Source organism: Phodopus roborovskii, unplaced genomic scaffold, assembly GCF_943737965.1.
Source record: "Phodopus roborovskii unplaced genomic scaffold, PHOROB, whole genome shotgun sequence".
NCBI lineage: Eukaryota > Metazoa > Chordata > Mammalia > Rodentia > Cricetidae > Phodopus > Phodopus roborovskii.
This window is the reverse complement of record NW_026125554.1, coordinates 5378395-5405002: the sequence shown is the minus strand read 5'-3', so window position 1 is coordinate 5405002 and position 26608 is coordinate 5378395. Positions and strand designations below refer to the sequence as shown.

The window sequence follows — 26608 nt, the reverse complement described above, 5'->3', positions numbered from 1 at the left end:
GTGTGCCTGTGCAGGCCAGAGGTCAGCCTCATTGATCTAGCTAGTCTTCTGAGGGTTTCACTGCCAAGAACTCCCCAGTTCAGATGGGCTGTTTGACCAGTGATCCCCAGGGATCCAGTATCCACCTCCCCAGCGCTGGGTTACAGGCGCATACCACAAAGTGCAGCTTTCTCCATGGGCTCTGGAGATTCGAACTCTGGTCCTCATGCTTGAATGGCAAGCACCCTGCCTGAAGTCATCCCCTAGCCCTTTGATGGCAGGAAGCACCTTGGGGATCTGGTCTTGCTTCACACACCTCTCCCCTGAGTACCCTGCCCCCCCTTTAACCTACAAACCACCCATTGTGTAGCGTCCTTTTCAGAAATGTTTGTACTGCCTGATCTTCCTGGTCCCCACCTTGGTCACACAGCTGGGCAAACCAGTCAAGGGCCAGAGGGGGGCAAAGGGAGCAGCCACTGATGTGACGGGGTCAGTCAGTGGGGTCCCTGTCCAGTAGCTTATTCCTCCCAAGAGTGCTGTGAGCCTAGAGACGACTTCTGACCCTCTCTGAGCTCAGAAGGGGGCCTCTGGAAGTCTCTCCCCCAGGCTCAGGACCAGCTTGAACCAGCTTCTAAGATGGGGTGGGGTCATCCACATGTTCTGAAAGTCTTGGCTGTCAGGCCCCAAAATGCTTCCCTCAGCTCCAGCTTGAAAGCCTGCTGGGGTTTTCATCCCTGAGGCCCTGTGGAGCTGTAATGGTGGAGGAGTCTGTGATTCAGGGTGTGGAGGTACAGGGCTCTCAGGCCCATGCCTGTCCCCCACAGACCCAGGCCTATCTTTCCCTACTCTTCAAGCAAGTCCTAGTCATGGCCTCCTGAGTCCCTCCCTGCACACCCAGAGCCAGGTGTTCTGTGTGGGTGGCTCAGGAGCCAGGGTACACACAGACGCTGGCTCAGGCCCGGGGTCACTGGTGGGCTTGTCAGAGCACCACAGGCCCCCCACATTGTCAGCTGTCAGGGGCTCCTTCTGGCTTCCCACCTGGGCTAGATGGAAACATACCTCTGGCTTTCCGTGAATTCACTGTGAAGGTGGAGAAACTGAGGCTTAGAGAGACTTGAAATCCACTACTACCCACCCAACTCATTCCCCTCAGTGGTATTTTGTTTTGTTTTTGGGTTTATTTATTTTAAGGTCTCAACGCATAGTCCTGGTTGTCTTGGAACTAGCTCTGTAGACCAGGCTGGCCTCGAACTCACAGAGATCCTCCTGCCTCTGTCTCCCGAGTGCTGAGATTAAAGGAATGTGTCACCACTGCCCTGCTCCCTAGGCGTTCTTGAGAGTAGCAATCCCCTCAGACCCAGAGTGTTCTAGAACATTCCATAAATTCTCATTTACAGTCCTAACCCAGTAGCCCCTAACTGGTGAATCTGTGCTGAAACCTGGGTCCATCTGACCTCAGGTCTCTAGACTTTGGGGTACAAACTTGTCTCTGAAAGCTATGTGGCATTGGGGGTGACCCTAGTGGCTCTCAGAATCTACCCTGCCTGGTCTGCAAACAGAAACAGAACCCGTGCTAGCGCCATTGGTGGGGATGGGAGCATTCATAATTATCCATCCATGAATCCGAAAGATCTTCACATATCTTTCTACAGAACTGTGAGCATAAGCCAGAAAATATGGCCTCAAGTGTCCTCTCTTATATTACTTTTAAGAACTTAGCTAGTGATGGCGCACGCCTTTATTCCCAGCACTCAGGAGGCAGAGGCAGAGGCAGGAGGATCTCTGTGAGTTTGAGGCCAGCTTGGTTTACAGAGCAAGTTCCAGGACAGCCAGGGATGCACAGTGAGACCCTGTATAAATAAATAAATAAATAAATAAATAAATAAATAAATAAATAAATAAGAAAGAGCTCAGCTTCTCCTTGCATCCTATCCCTCCGGGGCTGGGGATGGCGGAATGCAGCCTGAGTCTGGGAAAACCCAGGTGACAGAAACCTGGCATGGCCCCACCACCCGCCCCCGGCCTGTCCTCACCCCGGGGCCCCTGGCACGTCGGGGTCTGCCTGCCCTGGCACCCCAACCCAGCCAGCTTCACACATCTTAAGTTTCAGCTCATGGTGGGTAAAGAGGCGGGCCAGGCATGCTTGATTTCCAATTTCTGGAAATAAATGTCACTGGGCCATCTTTGTCAAGTAGAGGGAAGAAAAAAGCCCCTTGCCAAGCCGTGTGAGAAGAAACAAGACCTTGTAGGTGCAGGGCGCTGGCAGAGAAAATTCCAGAGACTATGCAGGGCCAGAACAAAGGGGCCTTTCTCTCTGGCAGGTTTTGGGGAGTTGAGGTATGGTGGTTTGAAAAGTCAAAAAAAAAAAAAAAGTCAAGAATTTTGCCAGAAGGAAAACAGCTAGGCTGTGAAGAAGTAAGGAAGAGGTTAAAAAGCCAGGTTTTTTTTTTTTTTTTTTCAAGGCTTTTATTCATTCGGGGGACTTGCTTTTTCTAGGACACCTGTCCCACACTTGGGTAAAAGAAAAAAAAGCTAGAATGTCATGTCAACAACCTGGGCAGCGGGCCCAGCGCCACAGGGAGCGTATGGAGAGATGCCACGTGCTGAAGACACTCTGGAATTTGTCCCCATCCGCCCTGCTGTCCCATTAGCATTCTCTAGAGAGCCATAATTTCCCCTCCCTGGACTCTCAGAATGCTCCGGAAGCCTTCATTTACAGCTGGAATCCACCTGCCAGCTACTGAGACTCAGCAAGCCCAGCTGCGGCCCCCAGTCCTGTCACCTCCCAAGTCGGCACGGTGACAGGGAGGAGAACTGGGTATGAGGCCAACCTCCCTTCCAGACCCTCCCAGGACTCACTGCCTCTATAGTCATCTGACCCCAGGACATTTGTGCATGCCCCAACACGCATAGCAGTGCCTCACACACTCACCCGGCATGCATGGGGCCTTAAGGTCCATCTCCAGCTACAAAGCAAGCTGGAGGCTAGCCTGGGCTATGTGACACCCAACTCACACAGGTAAATTATCCTCTTGACCTCCTCAGTGTTGTCTGCTCCTCCTCAGGGCTGCATCCTGTTCCATCATTTATCTTAAGTTGCCCATTTCGACAGCTCCTTTGTCTTTGTTGTTGACAACTGGAGTTGTCATAACTGGAAATAAACTGAACAAATGAATGGATTGATGAATGAATGAATGAATGAATAAATGAATGAATGGGCGGTCTAAGCTGGACCCCAAATACTCCCTGCCTTCACAAACTCTTCCCCCAAACCCTTGGGAGCACGACCTTGACCCGCACTTTTCCTAAGGGGCAGTGTCTGGGTGGGCTGGGACAGACACATTCTGGGCCTTGCAGGGGCCCCAGGTGAGCTAGGCCCCCCGGGGTGACACGGTGGGGGCTCTGGACAGAGTCCTGGGTGGCAGGCACAGGCAGGCTGGGCCAACAAGAATGAATAAACAGTATCTTTCCGCAGCGGGCTGGGGGTAGGGGACGCTTTGAACCTCCAGCTTGGCTGGGGATGTTTGCACAAGGCTGGCAGCCAGGGGGTGTCATCAGAACTAAAATTAGCCTGTTTTCCCGCTCGGCCCCTCCCCGCCGGCCAGGAGGGAGGCCGGGGCCTGGCGGGGGCCCCTAAGCAGCGCACTGTGTGGCAGGCCAGACACCAGCATAAATCAGTGTCATCCACCAATAGCTGTGTAGGCACAGCTATTGCTGGCCTGTCATTTCCATTTGACAGACAGGGAAACTGAGACGCAGAGACAGTAATGGACTCAGAGTCACATGGCGCACGAAGTGGCAGATCCCGAATTTGATCTGAGGTCTATAGGCTGTGTCCTAGTCTTTGACTGCTCCCTGAACGCTGAAGAACCATAGTACTGTGACCTGGAGAAGCACAGGGCCCTCTGCCCAGCTGGGACGACTCTTTAGAAGAGGGGACGGTAGAGACCCTTCTCTCTGGTGATATATTGGCTAAGAAATCCAGGGCCCTCGAAGGATCCACCCCTTGACACGCCCCCAGCCCCTCACGGGGGATTCTAGGCAGGGGCGCCACTTCAGCAGCTTTGGGTTTTCCTAGGCAAATTCCCCAGAGGTGTAATGGGACCTCTGCTCTGCCAGGGTCCCTAAATTTCCTCCCCTGTGGCTCAGCTCCAGGTTGTCTGGGTAAGGACGTGGAGGTGGCCCTGCACCCGTGACAGGCTGTCAGTCATGGAGTAGGTCAGCTCCAGTGTGCACACAATTGCATCCTAAAGTTCCCACTCAGGCTGGGCCCCCAGGAGCCCAGTCTCCCGCAGAAGAAGGAAGCAGGGCTCAAGGCAAGAGCCTGTCCAAAGCCCAAAAGCAGGCCTTGGGGTGTTTAGTGAGAGCTGCTCGCTCGCTCGGAGGGGCCTCCTAGGTGTTAGTCAGGTGACCAATGATGGACTTTCCAGGTACCTCAGAGGCCAGCTGCATGGGAGGGGACAGCAGGGCACCTCCTCCCAGACTGGCAGTAACAGCCTCTCCATACTGCAGGTGATATATTCTTAATGGGGGTAGTTCAGGATAAAGGGGCAGAATGGGGGGGCAGGATGGTGGGAGGGCAGGATGGTGAGGGAGACATGATGGTGAGGGTTGGGATGGTGGGGGGTTGGGATGGTGAAGGTGGGGTGGTGAGGCGGTGGGGTGGTGAGGCGGCAGGATGGTGGGGGCAGGATGGTGGGGGGCAGGGTGGTGGGGGGGTAGGATGTGGGGGGGTAGGATGTGGGGGGTAGGGTGGTGGGGGGGTAGGGTGGGTGGTGGGGGGCAGGGTGGTGGTGGGGTAGGATGGTGGGGGGTAGGATGTGGGGGGGTAGGATGGTGGGGAGGTAGGATGGTGGGGGGCAGGGTGGTGGGGGCAGGGTGGTGGGGGGGTAGGATGGTGGGGAGGTAGGATGGTGGGGGGCAGGGTGGTGGGGGCAGGGTGGTGGGGGGGTAGGATGGTGGGGGTAGGGTGGTGGGGAGGTAGGATGGTGGGGGCAGGGTGGTGGGGGGTAGGATGGTGGGGTAGGATGGTGGGGGGTAGGATGGTGGGGGTAGGATGGTGGGGGGTAGGATGGTGGGGGTAGGATGGTGGGGGGGTAGGGTGGTGGGGGTAGGATGGTGGGGGTAGGGTGGTGGGGGGGTAGGGTGGTGGGGGGGTAGGATGGTGGGGTAGGATGGTGGGGGGTAGGATGGTGGGGGTAGGATGGTGGGGGGGTAGGATGGTGGGGGTAGGATGGTGGGGGGGTAGGGTGGTGGGGGTAGGATGGTGGGGGTAGGGTGGTGGGGGGGTAGGGTGGTGGGGAGGTAGGATGGTGGGGAGGTAGGATGGTGGGAGGTAGGATGGTGGGAGGTAGGATGGTGGGGGGGTAGGATGGTGGGGGGGTAGGATGGTGGGGGCAGGATGGTGTGGGGAGGCCGAATGGTGGGGGGCAGGGTGGTGGGAGGCCCCCTCCAAGAGCACAGGTCAGGAAGGGAGCCCCAGCTCCCCTCAGAAGACAGGCCTGGGACAGGACCATGCTGCCCTCCACCCTCACATCCAGTTTCCTTTAAGATTGAGGGGAGAGACCAGAGATGGCCTTTAGCTGTCCTCAGACCACCATGATGGGGATCAGATACTGAACCTCTAGTAGCCAAAGGGGCTGCTTCATCTCTGAGTGAGGCTGCTTGTGACAGCTGCGGCTTTTGGATCTTCACAGCTAAGCTGGGGACTTGACAGAAACTCAGCCCAGAGAAGGACCTGAGCACCTGGCACCGGGGCTCTCCCAAGCCAGCCATTCCCTTTCTGTCCTCAAATCTATTTCCCAAGCTATTTCTTACCTTTTCCTGTTCTGTAAACTCCTACACACACTTCAACACCTGTTATTCATGGATGTCTGGGTATGAGGCTACTGGCTTTCTCTCCATTTACTGTGACTTTAGGAATGTGACTATCCATCTCAGAGCCTTTGTCTTGTCTCTAAAATGGCATAAATAACTCCTGTGCTTCCAAGGGGCTCAACTAACTGTTAAGCAAAGCTCTAGAGGGGCCACAATGGTGGATGCTGCCAGCAGCCTAACACGGAGGAGGACCTGGGGCCATGGACACCCTGATGTGCTGCTAGCAGAAAGGCTATGGAGACTCGCACAAAGCTACCTTGCTCTGACCACAGGCTCCTGCAGTCACACTTTTAGTATTTACCCAAAGGAGGTAAAAACTTGTGTCCACACCAAACCCATGCGCACGGATGTTTATTGAACCATTTGCATAATCTCTGGGATTTGCAAGCAAGCAGAATGTCCTTCAGGCTGGGCATTGGTGGCACACACAGCATCTGGGCACCCCAGAGGTGGAGGCAGGAGGATGGTGAGTTTCAGGCCACACAGTGAGATCTGATCTGAAAGAGAAAAGGCAAGAACAATGGCAACAACTACATCAGCATGTTCTTCCCTGAGTAGAAAATGGAATATTAAACAAGTCTGAACAAGGGGCCAGTGGATAGAAGACTACAAGAGCCCTTTAAATGGACATGGCAGAGTGAAGGGAGCTGCTATGAAGGATTGGGTGGGTGTCGGGTTGGGGGGACACGGATGATTTTAAGGTGAGGATATTTCCCACCATCCACATGAGCTCACAGGCTCTGAGCCAGCCAGACCTTGATTTCTGACAGACATCAACACTAGCTATCAGTGACAACAAACATTTCCACTCATGCAAGCTGGGGGTGGGGGGAAGCTGTGGACAAAGGAACAAGGCAGTGATTTACAGGAACTTTATCCTTGTGGCTCAATTTCTCTGTAAACTGAAAATCCATTTACTAATTAGCACATTACAGGTTGTGGGCACAGGAAAGCTCCCCAGGATGTGGCTTTAATGAGGGTAGGGGAGGGGCACTAGAGAGAGGGCTAGAATACCATACTGTCATTAAAAAGCAAGTGCTGGCTGGAGAGATGGCTCAGAGGTTAAGAGCACTGACTTGCTTTTCCAAAGGTCCTGAGTTCAATTCCTAGCAACCACAGGGTGGCCCACAACCATCTATTGTGAGATGTGATGCCCTTTTTCTGGCGTGCAGGTAGATATGCAGACAGAACACTGTATATGTAATAAAAATAAATTAAAAAAAAAAAAAAAGCAAGTGCTGGGCTGGAATGGGGATGAGGCCAGAGGAAAGAAAACACAACGGCAGCAGAAAAGGGCCACCCCCTCCCCCCAGATGATAGTGTCTGTGGGGCTGGGGTGCTCCTGTGGTTTGTTCTCTGCAGCTTAGGAGCCTTTGAGGTAGCTCGAGTCTGTTTTACCTATTGAAAAAAAAGCCATAAAATACATTTTACACATATAAAAAGACAAGGGAGTTCAGCTTTTTGTTTCTTTAATGAGTGGGGTCTGTGGGTTTCCAGCCAGGCAGGCCCCAGGGCAGCTGGGCCCCCTCTGTGTTGGCAGGAATGCTCCTCTCCCCGCCACCACGCCCACGACCTGGCTCACACCTTCCCTGCTCAGGTTCAGGGTCAGAGCCCAGGGCCCTGAGGCTCCAGCCGACCACCCAGCACTTCCAGGAAGCCCTAGGCCTGTGTGGGCTGATGGAGGGGGAGGCTTGTTTCAGAAAAGTACCTAGGATGGAGTGGGCTATCCTGTGGCTCAGTTCCCCTCTGGTTGGTGGGCCGGTGCTGCCCCCCTCTGGGGGGCCTAAGATGAAATTTTTATCTTTTTCCTTTGGTATTTCGGTTTTTGAGAACAGAGCTCTGTAGCCCAGGCTAGCCTTCAAGTCACTATGTAGCAGGGGATCCTCCTGAATTCATCTACAGTGTTGGGATGGCAGCCGTGCCCCACCCCTTGCTGATGGAGCTTAGGGTCTTAGCATGCTGTGCCCTGGGCCAGAGTGGCTCCCTTCTGGAAAGCCTTGCTCTGTCTCATGTTCACAGCTGCCCAAGCCCTCCTCACAGACCCACTCTAGCCTCATGGACCCAGGCACTGGCTACCTGCCCTGGCCCAGCCCTTTAAAACCACGTTTATTCATTCAGTTGCTTTGTGCCAAGGTCAGGGGACAACCTTCACGAGTCCTTTCTCAGTTCCCCAATGTGTGGGCTTCAGGGATCAAGCCAGGACACTAGGCTTGGTGACAAATACCTTCCCCTTTGTTTTTCAAGGATCTTTATGGTCTCCAATCACATGTGTGGTGTGGTATAGGGTGCACACAGGTGCTCACAGATTCCCCGCAAGTGCCTGCCTGTGAGCGGCCTGATGTGGGTGCTATCAGCCATGTGCCTAGCCCCATGTTTCCCTGGCATAGTTCTTAATGGGTGCGTGTCTCATTGGTCATTTCTCTCTCACTGCTGGATAAGGTGGAGCCCTGAGTCAAGCACCCACCCGAGGTGAGCAGTTTAGGCCTGGGTATCGTTCCTGGCTTGCCATACTATGGCCACCAGCTAACATGAACCCTCCTCACTCAGGCATTCTGTGTAACTATTTGAGACTTACTGGGTGCTGGGGCAGAACCAGGAGGTGTAGCAGCCAGGACGGAGCTGGCTGCACATGCCCATGAGAGAAGTCAAGAAGACAGCTGCCTGTAGGGATGCAGAGAGCTTCAGCTGAGAAGCATTCAGCTGAGAACCAGGAGACAGGTGGAAGGTGCAGTTGCCAACTGGGAAAGAACCACTGGGCAGAGGGCTGGCTGTAGGGACTCAGGCATTATGCCCCCCCCCAATGCACACAGTACCAAGGTCAGCCCAGACCCCGCCCTCTTTTGCTCTCTTTCAAATTCTCCCGGGGCAGACAGAACTTTTCCTGTCTCCCTCTTCTCTTCTGCCCTGTTTCTTTACCTCTTTTCTCTCCCACCCCCCCCTTCCTTTCTAATAAAATGTCTCACTTAAGCTCTGTCTGCCTGGCATGTCTGTGTGCCCCCCCAACTTGGTCACCCTCACCTGCCATGTAATCTGCCATGGTTCACCACACACTTTATTATGACATTTGGTGTGGTGAGGCTGCAGGACAGAGAGGGCTCACCATGTGCAAAGGCCCCAGGGCAGGATGGAGCTGGCATGTTGGAGCATGAAGGAGGCCTGTGTGGCTCCAGCACGGAGTACAAGGGGCAGAGGAGAGAGTGCAGAGCAGGCAGGCACTGAAGGTTACAGGGAGGACTTGGGCCTTGATCCTAAGACAGGGTGTGGGGAGAGGTGGGAGTCCCCAAGCCACATTGCAACTCTTGTGTCCTGCTGACAATTTTGTGGTTTACCATCAGAGATCCCATTGGGCAACAGGGACACAGTGTATCTAGGAAAGGGTATGTGTGGCCCAGCATCCCCAGCACCTGCTCTGGCCTGAGGACCTTTTCTGCCAGGCCTTCAAGGAGTCTGTCTTGATGTCCCTACTACTCCATTCAGAAGGCCGAGGGACATTCTGGATGGGGGCCTCTATGTGGGGGTGACGTCAGCCCTTCACTGGCTAGTAAAACTTTATGGCCAATGGGGCTTGGATTTGGAGCTCCCTGGAGCCCGGTGAGCAGACACCCCATCCTGCCCCTTTCTGGGGGTCTGGACTGCAGGCAGGGGGTCCTGGCAGGCCACTCTAGCCTTGGCAGCTACCCCAGAAAGGGCTGGGTGGGCTGCATGCAGAGCCAGCAGCACCCTGGAAGGCAAGAGAGGGAGCAGAAGGTGTTGACTTGGAAAGCCCCCTCCTCAGGGCTACAGAAAACACAGTAGTGACCAGTTGGTAGGGTGGCACCATGCCAGGTCTTGGCGGAACCCCTTCTGTCCCTGGCGCTCAGACAGGATGGAAGGGAAATGGTGATCATGGTGGCCAAGTTATAGCACTGCATTCCCCAGTGGCCACCCCAGTCCATTCAGACTTCTGTGGGGACACAGCCAGAACCAGGAAGTTGGGAGGGACCTGCTGTGACTGAGGGAAGTCATTCTTCCCGTTTGCTGGGGCAGAGCCGAGGCTTCATGCCTGTTTTAAGACACAGCCAGGAGTCCAGAACTCAAAGCCAAAGAGCATCTAAACCCCAGCATTCCGGGGCTTGAGCTCCTTGTCCTTTGTACCTTTTAGGACATCCTATCTTTTCTCAGGGAGCCCCAAGTCCAGCTCAAACAGCCCTGGAGGTGATCCTGAGATGGCACCTGGGGCTATAGGTCAGCCTGGGCCTCCAGGAGGGCAGGAGATGCAGCTCCCCAGCAGCGAGTGCCCAGGCTCAGCAGCTCCTTAGGCAGGACACAGAGCTTGATTTATGGCCGCTGTGGCTGTTGGAGCCTGCTGCTTCCTCCATGGTTGCCAGGAAGCTCAGCCAGTGTTGGGCTGGGCGACGCCAGCATTCCGGGGCCACCTAAATCACGGGGCTGTCAGGCACCAGGCAGGGATCCTGCAAGGCAGGGATTGGGCCCTGTGTCACCTGGCCAGGCTGACTGGCTCCATCCTGGGTCCAGGGCTTGCAGCGGCCTGCAGGATAGGCCAGCCCATCCAGGACTCTCTGCTCCATTGCCCAGGAACTTGGAGGAACTGGTGTGTGGGCCTGGCCTGTTTTCCAGAAGCTATTAGCTTTTGGGGCAGGCCTGGGAGGGGATGCCGGCAACCTGAGTGTAGAGGTGGTTAGGTTTCCACTCACTGGTAGCTGACCATGGGAATGTGAATTGTCAACACAGAACTCAACTCTGGCTCCCTCTGGCCTCAGTCGGCAGCTACCCAAATGCAGGGCCAGGTCAGCAGCCTCAGCACACACATTCTGGACCAGTGGGCACGCGTGTGTGGTCTTCTGGTCTTCTCCCTGGCTGCCTCTTAACTCTGTGTGTCCAGTGCAGACCTCGGCCTCTGACATCTGCTTATACACACACATACCTGGAGGACAGCACGTGGCCGAAATCAAGTCTCCAGGACACGTATGCACAGGGACACACAGTGTTTATTTGCTGTGGGGGTTCTGCTCACACCTTGGGGGTGGCAAATAAATCCCAGCCTTCCAGCTTGCCAATCTTGAACAGCGTGGCCGCAGTGCCCATGTATACACAGCTCACGGCTGCAGTCCCATAGTTGTGAGCTGTGGGGAAGGACAGCATCAGACATGGTGTGTTCTAGGTATGATCAAGGAGCCTCCCAAGGGGATGGAGTCTGACAGGACTAGGCTTCTTTGGGAACCTCTAACAGATTAGCAGTGGAATTTGGAAACAGGGAAACCAAGGCCAGGCTATCCTGTACCAACTTTTCCCCACTCCAGAGAGGTCATGTGCGGAGGGTGGATGCAGTCAGCCCTGGCTCCTGACAGTGGGGACATGTCCCTGCTACCATTGCCTTTTCCCATGATTGAACTGAGGGCCAGCAAGGCTATCCCCTGGCCAGAACCCCAGGACCCCACTGAGTATGAGGAGGTAGCCTGAGGCTGAGCCTGCCCCCGTCAAAGTTGGGCTGTGGGTCAAATCTCAAAAGGCCCCAACTGGGAAGAGACGCTGCATCAGTCCAGTGTTGGCATACACACGGTAGAGGGTCAGGCAGGATTGCTCCCTGCAGGACCCAGGCCGCCTCCCCCTGGAGACAATCACTGACTATCTGTGACAGGCAGGACAGCCAGGGGTCACCACTCAGACATCCATGGGAGGGGGGGCAATTAGGTGGAAGGCTCAACCTGCACAAAGGCCCTGGGGCACCACAGAACTTATTACGATGCTGCAGCAGCCAGGGCAAGGTGGGAGAGCAGGGCCCGTGGGCCTGCAGCACTTGTGACTGTCATAGGGCTGCCTGGTGCCAAAATGGCAGCAACTACCTCTATCTATCATATCATATGGGACGAAGAGGAAAGAGGCCGAAGCGATCAGGTGTCATGCACTGCCCTAGGAGGGTGGTTACTCACTGCGTGCTCCCAGGGTCAAGCCTGCGGCACAGCCTCCGATGAAGTAGTTCAGGGGGTCATCCGGCTTCTCTCGGACTTGGGCACTGACACAGGTGGCAAGGCCAAACATAGCTCCGACAGCAGCTATGAGGGGAAGTGGGGGTTGGAGGTGGGAAAACCAAGGCAGTATTGAGCTAGCACCGGCTGTCTGTGCAGACAAAGCTGAGTGCCACCACCCTGCCTTCTAAGCCCCTAGCCAGCTCAGGGCCAGTCTCCTGGGACCCCCCCACTCAGTCGCTGCCAATCACCTGTGAAGAATGGTTCATGTCCCTGTTGCCAGGATGCTAGCTCACCTGCAGTGAATGTGTACCGGCCAGCCCTGGCCATTGCTTCCAGGTGGGAATCTGCGGGGTTGAGTACAACGCTGTAGGCTGAGCCTATCGCACCTGTGGGGGGAAGAGAGGGTGAAGGCTGCTGGGAAGCTCTGCCAGGACACAGCAGGACTTGAACTCAGGCCCACTGCTTCCAGGCCAGAGCCTAGGATCACCTCTTGCCTTTCCCTGCCTGGCAGGCTGGTGGTTCACTGGACGTGACCTAGGGCCTCGTGCCATCAACTATGCAGCTGCCATAGCGACTCCTCCGCTCCCATCAAAGGCCATATTTTCCAAGGGGCTGGGACCTGGGCCTAATCCTGCTTGGCAGCAACTGGGCTCAAGATGTGCCAGACCCTCCACGTGCCGGTGGCTCGGCCCAGACGTGTCCCCACACCTGGCTGGCTCCATTCCTCCCACACCCACCCTGCTGCCACGCTGGTCAGTTTTTCCACTCCTCCACCCCTTGCCCTGTACTTCACACTGTGGTTTATGTAACGCAGCTGAGGCCAGGGTGGGTGCTGAGCCAGGAGCCCCAGTCCACCATCCACATCTCCCTGGGGCAGCTGATGACATAGGTTTCCTACTACAGGGAGACCAAGACCAAGGGCCATTGCCAATCAAGGCTGGATGGATTCTGCTCTGTCATTCCCTTTCACGGAAGGTGAAGCAGCCCCAGAGAGGCAGAACCACCAGTCTGGCACAGTGGGCTGTGGGGCAGTGGGTCTTGCCCCTCAACCATCCGCTAGCCTCAGGGGATGTACTGCACGTGCCCTTCCTGGTGAGCTCTGAGCTGAGCACTGAGTGCTTATAGATCTCAAGTTTCAGTCTCAACACAGACTGAGGACCCCAGCTGGGCCTCAAAGAAGCAGAGCTAGGTGCTGGGCTGAATGAAGAGCAGGCCTGAACACAGGGCCCCTGGGTGACTTCACTGACCACATCTTATATGAGCCAAAGGTCACAGGACCCATTCCTGGACTGACCACTGCTGCTCCTGTGGTGACTCTCCTATGGCCTGTCACAGGCACAGCCAAGTCTCAGCATCACCTGCAGCATGGGAGCTTCCAAGAGCAGTTGCACCCACCAGCCACCCATTCCTAAGGGATGCTATGCTGGCAAGGCAGGAACTCATTCATTCATGAGTTCCCCAAGTTGAGTCCTTGTTAGTGGAGGGAAAAAGGGCCAGACAAAGAAACATACCCTGAGTAGAGCCAAAGAAACACACTTTGGCCCTGCAACCAGAGTCAAAGAGACTTTGTCTCTAGAATCAAAGCCAGTGAAAGAAATACACCCTGGCCCTAAAGTTAAAGCCAAAAGGCTAAAAAGGACCAGCCAAAGAAACATACTTTGGCCCTGAAACCAGAGCCAAATCTGCCCCTGACCCTGAGCAGAAAACTAACCAATCTAACCAATCTGAGCTCAAGGGACTGAAATCTGACCAATCCCACCCTGGAAATCTTCTCTCTGGAAAAACTCCGCCCCTAAGAAGCTCTATATAAACCCTGTGCCTCTTCAGTTTGCTCTTGTCTTCTTCCACCCTGGCAGAGACAACCACTCTCCAGGATCCTTCCCTCCCAGTAGATCTCTTGAATGAGGTTTGGATGAGACCTTCCTTCACCAGAATGGAGAAAATGAGAGCGGGATTCGCTGGGGAAACTTTCCCCTAACAGAAGGGAGCCGAACTGTAAAAACTTCACTGGGGCAAGCGCTCATCTGCTGGAGTAGAATTGTTAGACTGGGCAAGCCTCTCCTTGGAGCAGGGCTGTAAGCTGCTACATCTGTGACTCCCAAGTGCCAGAATACCTTTCTATCTGAGCAGCAATGCTTACAGTTGGGAAGGTAGGTTAACTGCTCTCAGGCACTGTCCTCTCAGGGGAGCCAGACAGGAAACAAGTCCCCCCAGGTGGATGAGAGGCCTGAGGACAAAAGAGGTGGCACACAGAGAAGACTGCTCAAGGAACTAAAATTCCCCACCTCCTCCCTCAGTGGCTCCCCGACACTGTGCTTCTGGCAAGGGCCTGTTTCTGCTCAGCATCTACCTGAGACAGATTCCAGCCTTACCCCACAGTACACACAGTCATCCTCTGGCTCCAACACCAATGTTCTGTCAGTTTTAAAATTCCCCAAATCAATGGCCAGGCCGTAGTGATGCACGCCTTTAATCCCAGCACTTGGGAGGCAGAGGCAGGCGGATCTCTGAGTTCAAGGCTAACCTGGTTGGTCTACAGAATGAGTTCCAGGTCAGTCTGGACAATGTAGAGAGCAACCCCCCCCCCAACTCAAACAAAACAAAAATAAAAATCCCCCAAATCATCTGACCTTACAGCACTTGCCTGGTGGGAGCAAAATCTTAGGGTAGACTAATGAAAGAGAGGCCCATGGACACTGAATGCATGAATGAGGCCTTAAGGGTGCACAATGAGTGAGTAGTGAATTAATGAATGAAAGAGGCCTTAAAGGTGCACAGTGAGAGTCCCAAATGCGCAAGGTGATCCCATGGCACCCCAAAACGATGTCTGACGTTCCTAACAATTGTGTCCCATCAGGAGTCTTCTAGAATTAGATGCTCATGGTGGTGCACGCTTTTAATCTCAGAACGCAGGAGGCAGGGGCAAGAGAATTTCTTTTGAGTCCCAGGCCAGTCAGGGCTATGTAGGGAGATTATGCCTCAAAATAATAGTAAACAAATAAATATCTCCTGTGGGGGTGCACACCTTTGACCTCAGAGGCAGGGACAGATGGATCTCTGAGTTCGAGGCCAGCCTGGGAAACACGGTGGGGACCTGCCTGAAAAACCTCAAAACAGACACAATAACAATAACACATCATCCAGGCACTTGAGAGGCTGAGGCAGGAGGATCATGAAAATCAGGAGCTCAGGGTCACCCTCGGGTATACAGCGAGTCTGCGGTTAATATAGGCGACTTACCTTCAAAACCTCAAATGACCCCATCACCCCATGATCCGAAAAAGACCATCACATTCACATTTTCTCCGGGTTCTGCATCCCGATAATGACCTGTGACCCCTTGAAATCCCAGGGGGCATCGCGTAGACCGGTCTACGCCCCTCAAAATTCTCAAGCTCGTGCACCTTACGGTCTCGCATCGCACCGCGGTAGCCCTGACCTCCGCGTGCCCTGGCTTTCGCTCCCTGCCCTCCGCCCTCGGGGCCCGCGCTCACCGATGAGGCCTCCGAGGGCAGTGGTGATGTAGGCCTTGCGGTGACACTGGGTGCCGTCGGGGACCTCATCGTAGGCCTTGAGAAGCAGCTGGGCCATGGCTTTGCCTGGCCAAGCTTGCTCCGGAGACCCACGAAGCAGTGAACTCAAGGGCAGCCGGCAAGGCCAACTCTCGCGAGGCTTCAGCGCGCAACTTTATTGAGCGCCCCGGACATGGACACGGCTTATGCGCATGCACACGGAAAGGGCTGGGTGTGGCCGTATTCGTTCATGCAGCAGAAACTGTCGTGCGTGTGTCCACGAGCGAATCTGAGTAGAGACACCCATGACTTCATTTCTGGAAAGGTAAACTGAGGCTCACCGTCCTAACTAAAACGGCGTTCCTAGCACAGAGAATATTGATGGGAAGCCATCATCCAAAGGATTGACAGATTTCCAGGCCAATTGCAGTCCTGCGATTGAAGCGTAAGGCGGGTCAATGCGTGAGGTTGACAGAGGGTACACCAATCGCAGTGCAGGTATTACAGCGCGAGGCGGGACTCCACTTAATTAGCCCGAGCTATGGCTAATCGGGGGTCCAGAATGCGTGTGGAGTGTGGTTGTTTGCGCGTCCTGCATCAGAACCGCGTGCGACTATTTGGGGGCGTGGCAAATTGGGGGGCGGTGATTATCGGTAAAAGGAGCAATAATAGGGTGAGGATTGTAATTGACGGATATCAATTGGTTGGTCCAAGTCCTGGCTGGGCTCGGAGGCGTAGCCAAGCGGGAGCTCATCCTGAAAGAGACTCGAGGGGAGCCTAAGGGGCGTGGCCGTACTTAGGCTTGCTCCTCTCAGAAATGTGGCCAATAGCAAGAGTCAAGAGGAAGGTAGGCTTCCTTGAGGGGCGTGGCCACCTGGCGCTAGCTTCTGGGTGGGGCGGGGCTCCTTGAGAGGGTTTAAATGAATGTGGCCGCAGATTGAGAGGAGAGCGTCAGTGGGTGGGCTTGTAGGCGGAGCCTTTTCCGCGTGCTGGGCGTGTCTGGGAGTATCTGGGCGTGTGGGGCGGGGTCTGCGCGGCGGCCGGGGATCATGTCCGCTCCGCCAGCTCTCCAGATCCGGGAGGCGAACGCGCACCTGGCGGCCGTGCACCGGCGTGTGGTGGAGCTGGAGTCCCGGCTGCTGGCGGCAGAGCGCACGGTGCGCGCGCAGGCCGAGCGCCTGGCCCTCCACGACCAGCAGCTGCGCACCGCTCTGGACGAGCTGGGCCGCTCCAAGGACCGGTGAGGCCTCGGGGGAAGCCCGGCGGACTTCCCGGAGGAAGTGGGCGGCAAGGGCTGGGAACCAGGAGCACTGAGGAAGCTGAGGCCGGAGGATCAGGAGTTCGGGGCCAGCCTCGATTACAGGAGGAGTTAAAAGAGTACAGTCTTGACTACATGAGAGTTTCTCAAACTGTTCAAACGGGGCCAGCTGTCCCGCCCGAGGATCAGAGGAGGTGTGAAGAGAAGAGCATGTCCCAAGGTCTGCTGAGTAAGAGCCACATCGGTAGACCGAGCACCTGAAGACCGTGATGTCGGAACCCATATAGAGTAGTCAGAGCGGTGGCAACCATTTTGGGCAACAAGGAAGACCTACTAAGGAGACACAAAACTGGCATTGTTTTTTTTTTTTTTTTTTTTTTTTGTTTTGTTTTGTTTTGTTTTTGAGAGAAGCACTGTGTAGCTGAGGATAACCCTCAACTCCTGATCCTCCTGCCTCCACCTCTGGAGTGCTGGGCTGACAGGCATGCTATGGGGTTGGGGTACTTTATCATCGCTATGGAGATGGTTCCCTGGGTAAGGGCACTCATTTGCCACTAAGAATAGGAGGCAGAGGCAGGAGGATCTCTGAGTTCCAGGCCAACCTGGTCTACAGAGTGAATTCTCGGCCAGCCAGGCCTACACAGAGAAATCCTGCCTCAAAAAATAAAACAAAAAGACAGTTGAATCTTATTCCACAGGGTAGAAAGAGTGATCATCTCCTGCAAACTGTACCCCAACTTACACATGGGCATGTGTGCACACATACAGTCGTGCAAATAAAGAGACAGTGAAAGAGGGGACATAGGGAGCCTCAGAGAGTTCCAGAGCAGGTAGGTGCGGCCCTTCCACACCCAGTAGTAACTACCTCCTTTGGCTCCCTCACCAGGGAGATATCCACCCTCCAAAAGCAGCTGCTGAGCTCTGAGGCTGTTGTCCGCAGCCTGCAGGCCGAAGTGGACCAGAAGGACCAGATGATCCAGCAGCTGCAGCCCCGGGCTGACCTTCTACAGGACATCACTCGCTGGCGACCACCCTTGGCTGCGCTGCTGGCAGCTCTGGAGGAGGCTGAGCAACTGGGTCCCTTGCCTGCCAGCAACCAGGGTCAGCTACTTCCCGATGGGCCAGGTCCACCCCTGGGCAACAGCATAGAGGAAGAGGGCCAGGACGATCTGCAGCCTGCCGTGTTTGGGACCACGGTGTGAGCTACCCTAGTGGATCAGATCTCAGCACCCGTGGCCAAGGTCCAGAGCCCTGGATGTCACCAGTGTCCCCGAGACATCCAGCTAAACATCAAAACAAATGAAAGGCCAATATCTCATTTAAAAGTTTTTCCTCCAATGCTTGGGGTATCTGCTACATTCAGTTAATTTTAAATAATTTTAAAAACAAAGGCTAGGGCAGTGGCTCAATGGAGGAGCTCCCACCTAGCATGCACAGGCGTGGTGGCAGACTGACAGACAGACACCTGCCATCCTAGCACTAGTGAAGTAATGGAAGTCTGACCCCTCATCTCAGTTTGACTCTGAAACTGTGCTGTTTCCTGTTTGAGACAGGGTCCCACATAGCCCAGGCTGGCCTCTCACTGTCTAGGGAGGGTGATCTGCTGGGATGACAGGCACCCACCACCAGGCCCTATCTGTCGTCTTTGGGTTTTCTGTTTTTATTTTTGCTGTGAGATGGGGTCCCCCTCCATAGCCCAGTGCTTTTAATGTAGGTCTGAGCCACTGTGCCCTGCTGATGGGAGCCCACTTTTTCACTCTTGTGCCTCCTGAACCGTCCGTCATCCCTCATCTGGGGCAGAGTGTCCTCTTCATTTACCTTCGGTTGCTTCTGTGTAAGAAGACAAATCATTAATCCTGCATTGATTTCCCTCCACCTCTGGGGAGAGCAGGCAGGTTGAGACAACACCGTGAAAGCCTCAGCCTTTGCCTCAGGGCCTCTGCATTGTCTGTTCCCTGTGCCTCCGTGCTTTTCCAGGTGACACTCAGGTTTCTCTCAAATGTCTCCTTCCAGAGGGGCCTTCTAACCAGCCTTCCTGTAGTAACTCCTACAACCAGGTTGCTGCCTTCCACTGTGATTGTTTGATTTGGTTTTTTGACGCATAATCTTGTGTAGTTCAGGCTGGCCTCAAACTTTTTATGTATCTTGGGCTGGCTTTGAACTTCTGATCCTCCTGCCTCCTGTCCATATAAGTGCCTGCCACGGCTGGCTAGCCCTGAACAGCCAGGAGCCTCCCTGACATCTGTGAACCCTTGCCCTGTTCTGGGGACAATGGTGTTTTTGTAGCAAGTGTCCTTTGATACCCAAAGAGAATCTATCTTTAGCTCCTAGTCTCAGTGCTGCCCCGGCCATCGGCCATCGATAGTGAGGGTGTGTTGCCTTTGTTCAAGCTCTGAGAGTAATGGTCCCCCACACCCCTGCAACCAGCACTTGGTCTGTTGAGTTTCATGGTCCCTGAGGTCAGGGAGTAGTCCTTGAACAGCCACCAAGCAGGAAGGTAGGAGCTGCTCCAATCAGAAGGGCTTCCAGCTGGCCAGTCCCTGGGCGGTGCTAACTTCCTGCCTGGGACCCTCAGTAGAGGAGACAGAGGGGAGAAGGGAGTTGTTTATAAGGGGGAGGCAGGCTAGGGCCTGTCCTGTCTGCACCAGAATAAACTAGTCATTTCTCAGCCTGGGCTGTCATTCTTTCTGTGGGGACTGGGCAGAATGCTTCCTTGGACGGCTTTACAGCTAAAGACGATCGGAGATGTCATTTTGTAACTATGTTTCTCTTATTGGTTAATGAATAAAGCTGGATTCAGGCACCCTGCATCTTTGCAGGGCTGTTCCCAGTGACAGTTGAGGAAACTCAGGCCAAAGTGAAGGGGAAGTCCAAGCCCAAGCCACTTCCAATTTAGGGGACAAGGAGAATATTTAACTAGCCCCGCCTTCCAGTCCCCAACTGGGGTTTCTACCCCTGACCATGCCCCCAGCCCCTCACTGAGGATTCTAGGTGGAGCCCCACCCCTGACCACGCCCTCAGCTTCTCACTGGGGAATTCTAGGTGGGGTTTGTAATGCTGTGATTTACTCCCAGCCTTGCATCTTATTAAGACTCAGGATTGCTTAGGGCTGTAGTTCAGCAGCAGGGCTTGCTTGCTTGCCAGGGTTAAGATCCTTGTTTCTACCCCAGCACTGTGAAAAGGGACACTCACAGTAACTCTTAATTATATTTTACATTTCTCTGTAGAAAACAGTGGTGCCCAGGATGTGGCTTAGCAACATTTGTCTGATACGCCAAGGCTCTGGGTTCCATCCCCAGCACCGAAAACTGAAAACAATGAGCTATTTTTCTGCTACTCAGCAATGTTTGGAGCACAACAGGCTATATCCATTTGGGTAGCAAAATGTCACTTCAGTTTCTCATTAACTGAATCATGACACTGGTTGGCTTGCAAACCCATGCATGCTTTTTCTTTTGACTTTGAGACAGCCTCACATAGCCTAGAACTCCTGTCCCATCTCCTGAATACTGGGATCATAGCAGTGTACCAACCAGACCCCGGGTTATTTTTTTAAGGCTAAGTTTCAGTCTGTAGCCCAACTTGGCTTCAGATTTTCAGCCTCAGCTTTGTTCCCACTTCAAGATTCCCAAATAGCTGGGGTGATAAGCCTGTGCCACCATGTCCAACTAACCCTAGATTGACTTTGGCTGGGATACCCCACGTAGTCCAGAGTGGGACAGCTGTGTGCCCCAAGTCTCCAGCCAGGCTTGAAGTTACCGTGGTCCCAGAGGTAGACAACGAGTCTGGGAGTCACAGGGCCTGCCCTTCTTGGCTTGCTAATGTGCCTGATACAGAAAGAGTTACAGCTGGGCACCTCCCAGTCCCCAGAGTCATACTGCTTAGCAACAGCTGTGCCAGGCAGGACACACAGACCTCCCTGGAGCTCCACTCGAAGGACTGACTCGGGGACACAAGCAGGCCAGGTGAGTGGTTGGGGTGTTGAGCTCTGTGCCAGGCTGGCTGAGAATAGAAACTCACTGTGAGTTCTGTGCCTCCTCAGCTATTCATTTGCACCCAAAATGGACACTGTGAACATCACCATGGAGAAGTTGAGGGCCCAGTGTCTGTCCCGAGGGGCCTCAGGCATCCAGGGCCTAGCCAGGTGAGCCCTCACTCCCAGTACTTGAAACACCTTCTGGGCCTGGGCAGTTTCCATCCATGTAAACCCATCTTGATCCCCAGGTTTTTCCGCCGCCTGGACAAGGACAGCAGCCGGTCCCTGGATGCAGGGGAGCTGAGGCAGGGCCTGGGGCAGCTGGGGTTGGAGGTGGGGAAAGCAGAGGCGGAGGCGCTGTGCAAACGCTGGGACCGAGATGGCAGTGGGACACTGGACCTGGAGGAGTTCCTGCGGGCACTTCGGGTAAGGCTATCCTCAGAGACTGAGGCAGGAGCTGGTGATGGTTGCCAGCCCCTGCACTCCTAAGTCACTATCCCCTGCTACAGCCCCCCATGTCCCAGGCCCGGGAAGCTGTCATTGCAGCTGCCTTTGCCAAGCTGGACCAGAATGGGGATGGTGTGGTGACCATGGATGATCTACGAGGGGTGTACAGTGGTCAGGCTCACCCCAAGGTGCAGAGTGGAGAGTGGTCAGAGGATGAAGCCCTGCACCAATTCCTTGACAATTTTGACACATCTGAGAAGGATGGGCAGGTATGTTCACCTGGTACCTCCTACAGGGGCAGCATCCCTGGCCTGAGTCCCCCTCACAGCCTGCCCCCCCCCAAAAAAAAAACAGGTTACACTGGCAGAGTTCCAAGACTACTACAGTGGGCTCAGCGCTTCAGTGGACACAGATGCAGAGTTCGTGGCCATGGTGAGCAGTGCCTGGCACCTCTGATGTGGCAACCCTCACCTGCCTAACAGCTGCCCTTAACCTAGTCCTGACCCACCTGCCACCCTGTTACCACTGTCCTGGGGCCTCAGATAGACACAAGGAGGGGGAGATGTGAGAATGGAGGCTGAAGAACCGGCTGAACCAGGTCTCCTGCAGGGCCACCTGCAGGCCTGGCAATGGTTGGATTGATCACTGACCCCATCAGGGGCCTCCATGGCCACACCCAGCCCATCTGGCTGCCAGGTGCATGGGAGGCGGGGGATTTTAGTTAAAAGTTTTAATGCAGTTCTCAAATACATTTCATATGACAATCTTACATAAATGTTCCAAAACACATGGGCGATGTCTGGAGTCACTTGTCACTGGCTGGCTAAGGCTGGAAGCAGTGTGACCCATCTGCCAGGCAGCCTCTGGTGTCCTTGCTGGCTCCTCAGGTGTGGCCTGGCCAGAGATGGAGCCACAGTCCATGGGTGGAGGTGTCGTCTTCTGCCCAATGACAAGCCCTTTGGAGGCTCCCTTTGCCTCTCAGGGGCCCTAGATGGTCAGTCACTTAAGGGCTATGCTGGGTACCTGCTTAGGGAGGCCCAGGTGGTGCGGGCGAGCAAAAGCACAGGAACCCGTCACCTTCTTCCAGACAGGTGTTCTCAGGCCCAAACCTAGGGAGTCACTGTGAGGGCCGGACACCGCCCACAGGGACATTAAGTCAGCTCAACCCACAAGCAGCTTCATCCAGGCCCTCAAAAGCTAAGCCATCAGAAATGAATGAGAGGCATTAGCCATGTGGACCTGGCAGAGCGGGAAGCCGAGCAGACAACAGGATGCTCAACAGAACACTGAGCCCAGAGTTCGAACTGTCACTGCCCAGGGAGGGAAAGAAGGTCACCACAAGGCTGGGCGACCAGGCCAGGTCTAAGAGCCAGCAGAAGCTGTGACAAGTGTCAACGTGCCATTTCGATCGGAGGAGGGTGGGGAACGTTCTTTCTGCTCATCAATATGATGAGGTCTGAGTCCCAAGCCGCATCCTGGCATCCCCATCTGCTGCAGCAGGGACACGTGGATCCAGCCTGTGGCCACCCCAGCAAGACACCACCATGACGCGGCCTGCAGGGAGGGGCGGGCAGCGGACAGACGACAAAGCAGCAGCCTGGCTCAGTAGCTCCGCTGCTATGTGCTCCCAGGAGTCTGGCCATCCCCTTCATCACCTGTGCCTGTGGAAAGAACGGGTTCCTCAGTCCTAGCGCACAGCCACGGTGGTGAGCTGGAGTCCCTCCCACAGGTACTATGCTGCTCACCAGCTCCTGTGACCCCTGAGGGAGTCAGCACTGCATCCTCATCACTGTCTTCCTCCTCGGTGGCCCGGGTGGCTCCTGGCTCAGGGGCAGGCACCTTGGCCTCCTGCTCCTGCTCAGCCCGGCTACGCAGGGCTAGGATGCGGTGGTGCAGTGCTGCGTACAGTTGGCCAGTGTCCTTGGAGCTGGCCTGGGGAGACAGTGTGTAAGGTGTGAGTGACTAGCAGCCAGGCTGGGCAGTGTCCACACTTGTAGGTCCTGGCCTGCCAATTGGCCACACTGGCCTGGTCAGCTGACTTCTCTGACAAGGGACTACCACCACCCAGGTGCTGGAAGGCCCATGGAGAGTTAGGCCAGACAATGAGATCAGAGTGGGGTCTGTTATCCCTTCACATGAGATGTGTAGCAGAGGGGACAGCATGGCATGCACATGGCTACCAGGGACTGCCCAGGAGAGGTTTGTGTCCTTGCCTGGTAACGTTAGCACCAGTAACAAGAGGTGAGCCAGTGGGGTCCCCTGAGCTTACCGAGATCAAAAAGACCTTGACACCCTGGTCCTCGGCGTCTGTGGCCGTGATGCGGATGCTCTTTTCGCTGGCCTTGTCCATCTGCATCTGTGCCCACAGCTTCGTGTTCAGGATGAGCCGCAGGCTGCCCTGGGTCCGCATCACTGAAGCAAGGAGGCCACTTAGCTACATGCCTGCCTCAACCTGCAGCCCATGTCCAGCGGGGCCAGGACAGCCATGCCCTTGTAGGGAGGGGCTGGTCTGGAACAGGGCAGGTGGGATGTGCTTTCACAGAACCCTCTGGAGATAGAGGCTACCCACTACCATCAGAAGACAAGCCTGTGAGGCAGGTCCCAACTCTTCCCACCCAGTCAGGCCTATGGAGTGCCCCTGCCCTCAGGCTAGGAGCTCATGTGAGGCTCTAGGAATGAGTGTCACAAAGGTGGCTCCTGGTTTGCTATCTGATATGGGTAGAAAAAAACATAACTACCCTATGTGCAGTGTCACAGGTCACAGACTGTCACTGCTAAGAGAAGTACCGTAGCCATTTCCATCAACTTTTTTTTTTTTTTTTTTTTTTTTTTTTTTTGGAGGCAGGATCTCAGAAGCATGGGCTGGCTTTGAACTCATAGCAGTCCTTCTGTCTCATTTCCCAATTCCCAATTCTGAGCTTAAGCTGACTTTTCTTTTGGGGTTTTCAAGACAGGGTTTCTCTGTGGCATTGGAGGCTGTCCTGGAACTAGCTGTTGTAGTCTAGGCTGGTCTCAAACTCACAGAGACCTGCCTCCCGAGTGCTGGGATTAAAGGCATGCACCACCACCATCAATCAGGCTTAAACTGACTTTTAAAGGGAATGTTACCAAATGGGAAAGAAGTTTCCATGTCTTTGGAAGAGATCACACACAGGCACGGCAGGCTCACAGTGAACTCCAGGCCAGCCTAGACTACAGAGACCATTTTCACCAAGTCCCCGAAACAGGAGGGACAGCTCTGATGCTTGGGCAGCCCCCTCTGTTCCAAGAGATCACAACTCAGACTGGGTCTTCTGGTTTTGTTGAGGCGGGGTTGCATGCTGAAGCCCAGGCTGGCCTTGCTGTGGCTCAGCCTGACACCTCTCCTGCCTTCACCTTGCTCTTGCTTCCATGCTATACTTCTTCGTCTGTATCGCTTTGGAGCCTGTCCTGGCATTTACTCTAGACCAGGTTGGTCTTGAACTCAGAGATCTGCCTGCCTCTGCTTCTGCCTCCCGAGTGCTGGGATTAAAGGCATGCACCACCAATGCCCAGCTTCAAGCTGTACTTATTTCTGCTAAAGATGCTTGAGCAGGAAGTGAGCGGGGGTGGGGGTGGGGTGGAGGTTGGGGGAAGGCAGCAGGCCCAGGCCAGAGGGACCAGTGTGGGGCTCACAGCAAGGATTGATATCCCTGCTCACAGTTATGCCCCTGCCCCAGCTGTGGAACCTACAATTTTGGTTTGGTGTGACCCCAGCCCACCTTTAGGAGGGTCCATATTTCCCAGTGCTCACCCAGCCGGGACTGTAACGTGCCGTCATCAGTTGATGCCATGTCATTGAGCCTGAGAAGTCCCCGGCCACGCTCCACCCATGACTGTGAGGTCTTGTCAAAGACAAACAGCTTACACTGGATCTGTATGTAACACACAAGGTCAGTAAGCAGGGTTGGGGCACTTGCTTTCTGTACCCCACAAAGCTCAGGCTCCACTTCAAGTCAAGAGCTATCAGTGACATTGGGGTATTGACTACCCCACATGGATACCAAGTCCACCAGCTATGGCCAGGATGCTGACAGCCAGTGCCTAGCTTTGTTCCTTACCCACAGTCATCTATTTATGGGTTTTGGTGTCTGTGGTGCTGGAGATGGAACCCACACTCCTGCATGCTAGGCTCTACCACGGAGCCATGCACCCTGCCCAAGTGTGTAAACAAGGGGGACTCTGGAGATCCAAACACACACAGATGCCACCTTGTTTCCACAGCAAAGGAGCGCAGGGAACTGTGATGCGCTCGCTGCCTGGCTGCAGGGACATCCTACAGTACTGGGGAAGACAACAGCATGGCAGTCCCTTTTACTGCCCACCCAGAAAAGAAGTGCATGTCACAAACACACACATCAAACTGCCTGTTAGAGTCCTGAGGCAGAAAGAGGCCAATTATCATGTCATTGGCACCATGTAGCCCCTTAAAGAGTATTGACCAGCCAGTGACAGAAACAACAGAACCAAGGATTCCAAACTCAAGTGACAAAATGAGGCACAAAACTCCACACCATAGGACATATCCAGAACTGGGAACCCGGAGATGTAAGATTTATGGGTGCTAGGGTCAAGCTCACTGGGACAGGGTCTTATTTAGGGGATGAAAACACACTGTCAAATTATGACAATGGTTATACAACTCATTTTGGTTTCCTTGAGCCAAAAAAATTCCTGACTGGCCTAGAACTCTGTGTAGCCCAGGTTGGCCTCATACTCAAGAGATCTGCCTACCTCTTCCTCCTGAGAGCTGGGATTAAAGGCATGTGTCAACACACCCAGATTCATTTTGTTGTTGTGGAAGATGGGGTCTTGCTATGTAGCCCATCTGTCTTAATTCCTGGCAGGCCTACCTCAGCATGTTTGGTCTCACCTGCAGCACATTGCTTTCTGCCTCTTCACCCGTTATGACCTCCACCTTCTCTAGCAAACATGTCCACGCTGTAGCCTTGGTGTAGGCAGCGGCAGACTCGGCCAGTGACTCTGCATAGAGAAGACCCAAGAAAGAAGCCGAGTCAGCAGGTCTGGGACTCCCGGGGACCCGAGGAGCCCTGTCCTGCTCAGCAGAGCACAACCACCCACCAACCATCCCAGGCACATCAAGCCAACCTCTCACGTCTATTGGGGCCACAGCTGTCCCTGCCTGGTGGTCAGGAGTCTCCCAAGGTGTGTGCAGAGCTGTGGCCTACCTTTCTTGGGGGCAGCCTCCTGGGACGATGGCTCAGACCCTGACTGGACATGCGTAGTCTCCCTGCTGGCATCTGAACTGGCTTCATTCAGCTTGGGGGGGCTCTGAGGAAACAAGCGTGCCAGGGCGGAGCTGCTGTGGGTGCTGAGGACAGAGTGAGAGGCCCAGCAGGGATGGCCACTCAGCACTTCCCAGAGGCCTGACTCCTGCGCACCCAGCAGGGGCCCGTCCTCAACAGCCATTCCTAGTCAGGCCCTCCTCTCAGGACCATGAGGGGTGGTTCTGTGACACCATACTATGGCAGACCAACAGGATGAAGCTGCAGCACGGAGGGAGACCATGCCAGCAAAGGAGGGATGACCAGAGTCTGAACACCACAGTGTG

General features: G+C 54.7%; 4 protein-coding genes across 5 annotated transcripts in view; 2 read left to right on the top strand and 2 right to left on the bottom strand.

Moving 5' to 3' along the window:
• Nucleotides 1–10828: 10828 nt before the first annotated feature.
• Nucleotides 10829–15503, bottom strand: Ndufa11 (NADH:ubiquinone oxidoreductase subunit A11). Its single transcript, XM_051177630.1, has 4 exons — nt 15320–15503; nt 12119–12211; nt 11787–11909; nt 10829–10979 (listed from the first exon to the last, which is right to left on the bottom strand). Exons 1-4 carry the CDS (start codon nt 15414–15416, stop codon nt 10867–10869), a joined length of 426 nt encoding a protein of 141 aa, XP_051033587.1. The 5' UTR covers nt 15417–15503; the 3' UTR covers nt 10829–10866.
• Nucleotides 15504–16363: 860 nt separating this feature from the next.
• Nucleotides 16364–19263, top strand: Vmac (vimentin type intermediate filament associated coiled-coil protein). The gene is made up of 2 exons (XM_051177629.1): nt 16364–16577; nt 17482–19263. The coding sequence occupies exons 1-2, from the start codon at nt 16387–16389 to the stop codon at nt 17795–17797; spliced, it is 507 nt and encodes a 168-aa protein (XP_051033586.1). The 5' UTR covers nt 16364–16386; the 3' UTR covers nt 17798–19263.
• A 1251-nt stretch (nt 19264–20514) lies between these two features.
• Caps (calcyphosine) lies at nt 20515–21807 on the top strand. Its single transcript, XM_051177627.1, has 5 exons — nt 20515–20560; nt 20638–20739; nt 20820–20997; nt 21081–21287; nt 21373–21807. Exons 2-5 carry the CDS (start codon nt 20657–20659, stop codon nt 21472–21474), a joined length of 570 nt encoding a protein of 189 aa, XP_051033584.1. The 5' UTR covers nt 20515–20560; nt 20638–20656; the 3' UTR covers nt 21475–21807.
• The window catches only part of Ranbp3 (RAN binding protein 3), a 36439-nt gene continuing 31564 nt past the window's right edge, over nt 21734–26608 (bottom strand). For both annotated transcript variants that reach the window (XM_051177625.1, XM_051177626.1), the window contains 6 exons: nt 26226–26328; nt 25910–26019; nt 24791–24911; nt 23288–23430; nt 22764–22950; nt 21734–22679 (listed from right to left, as the gene is read on the bottom strand). In XM_051177625.1, the coding sequence (XP_051033582.1) occupies nt 22636–22679; nt 22764–22950; nt 23288–23430; nt 24791–24911; nt 25910–26019; nt 26226–26328 (708 nt within the window). In that variant the 3' untranslated portion in view covers nt 21734–22635. The remainder of the gene's footprint in view (nt 22680–22763; nt 22951–23287; nt 23431–24790; nt 24912–25909; nt 26020–26225; nt 26329–26608) is intronic.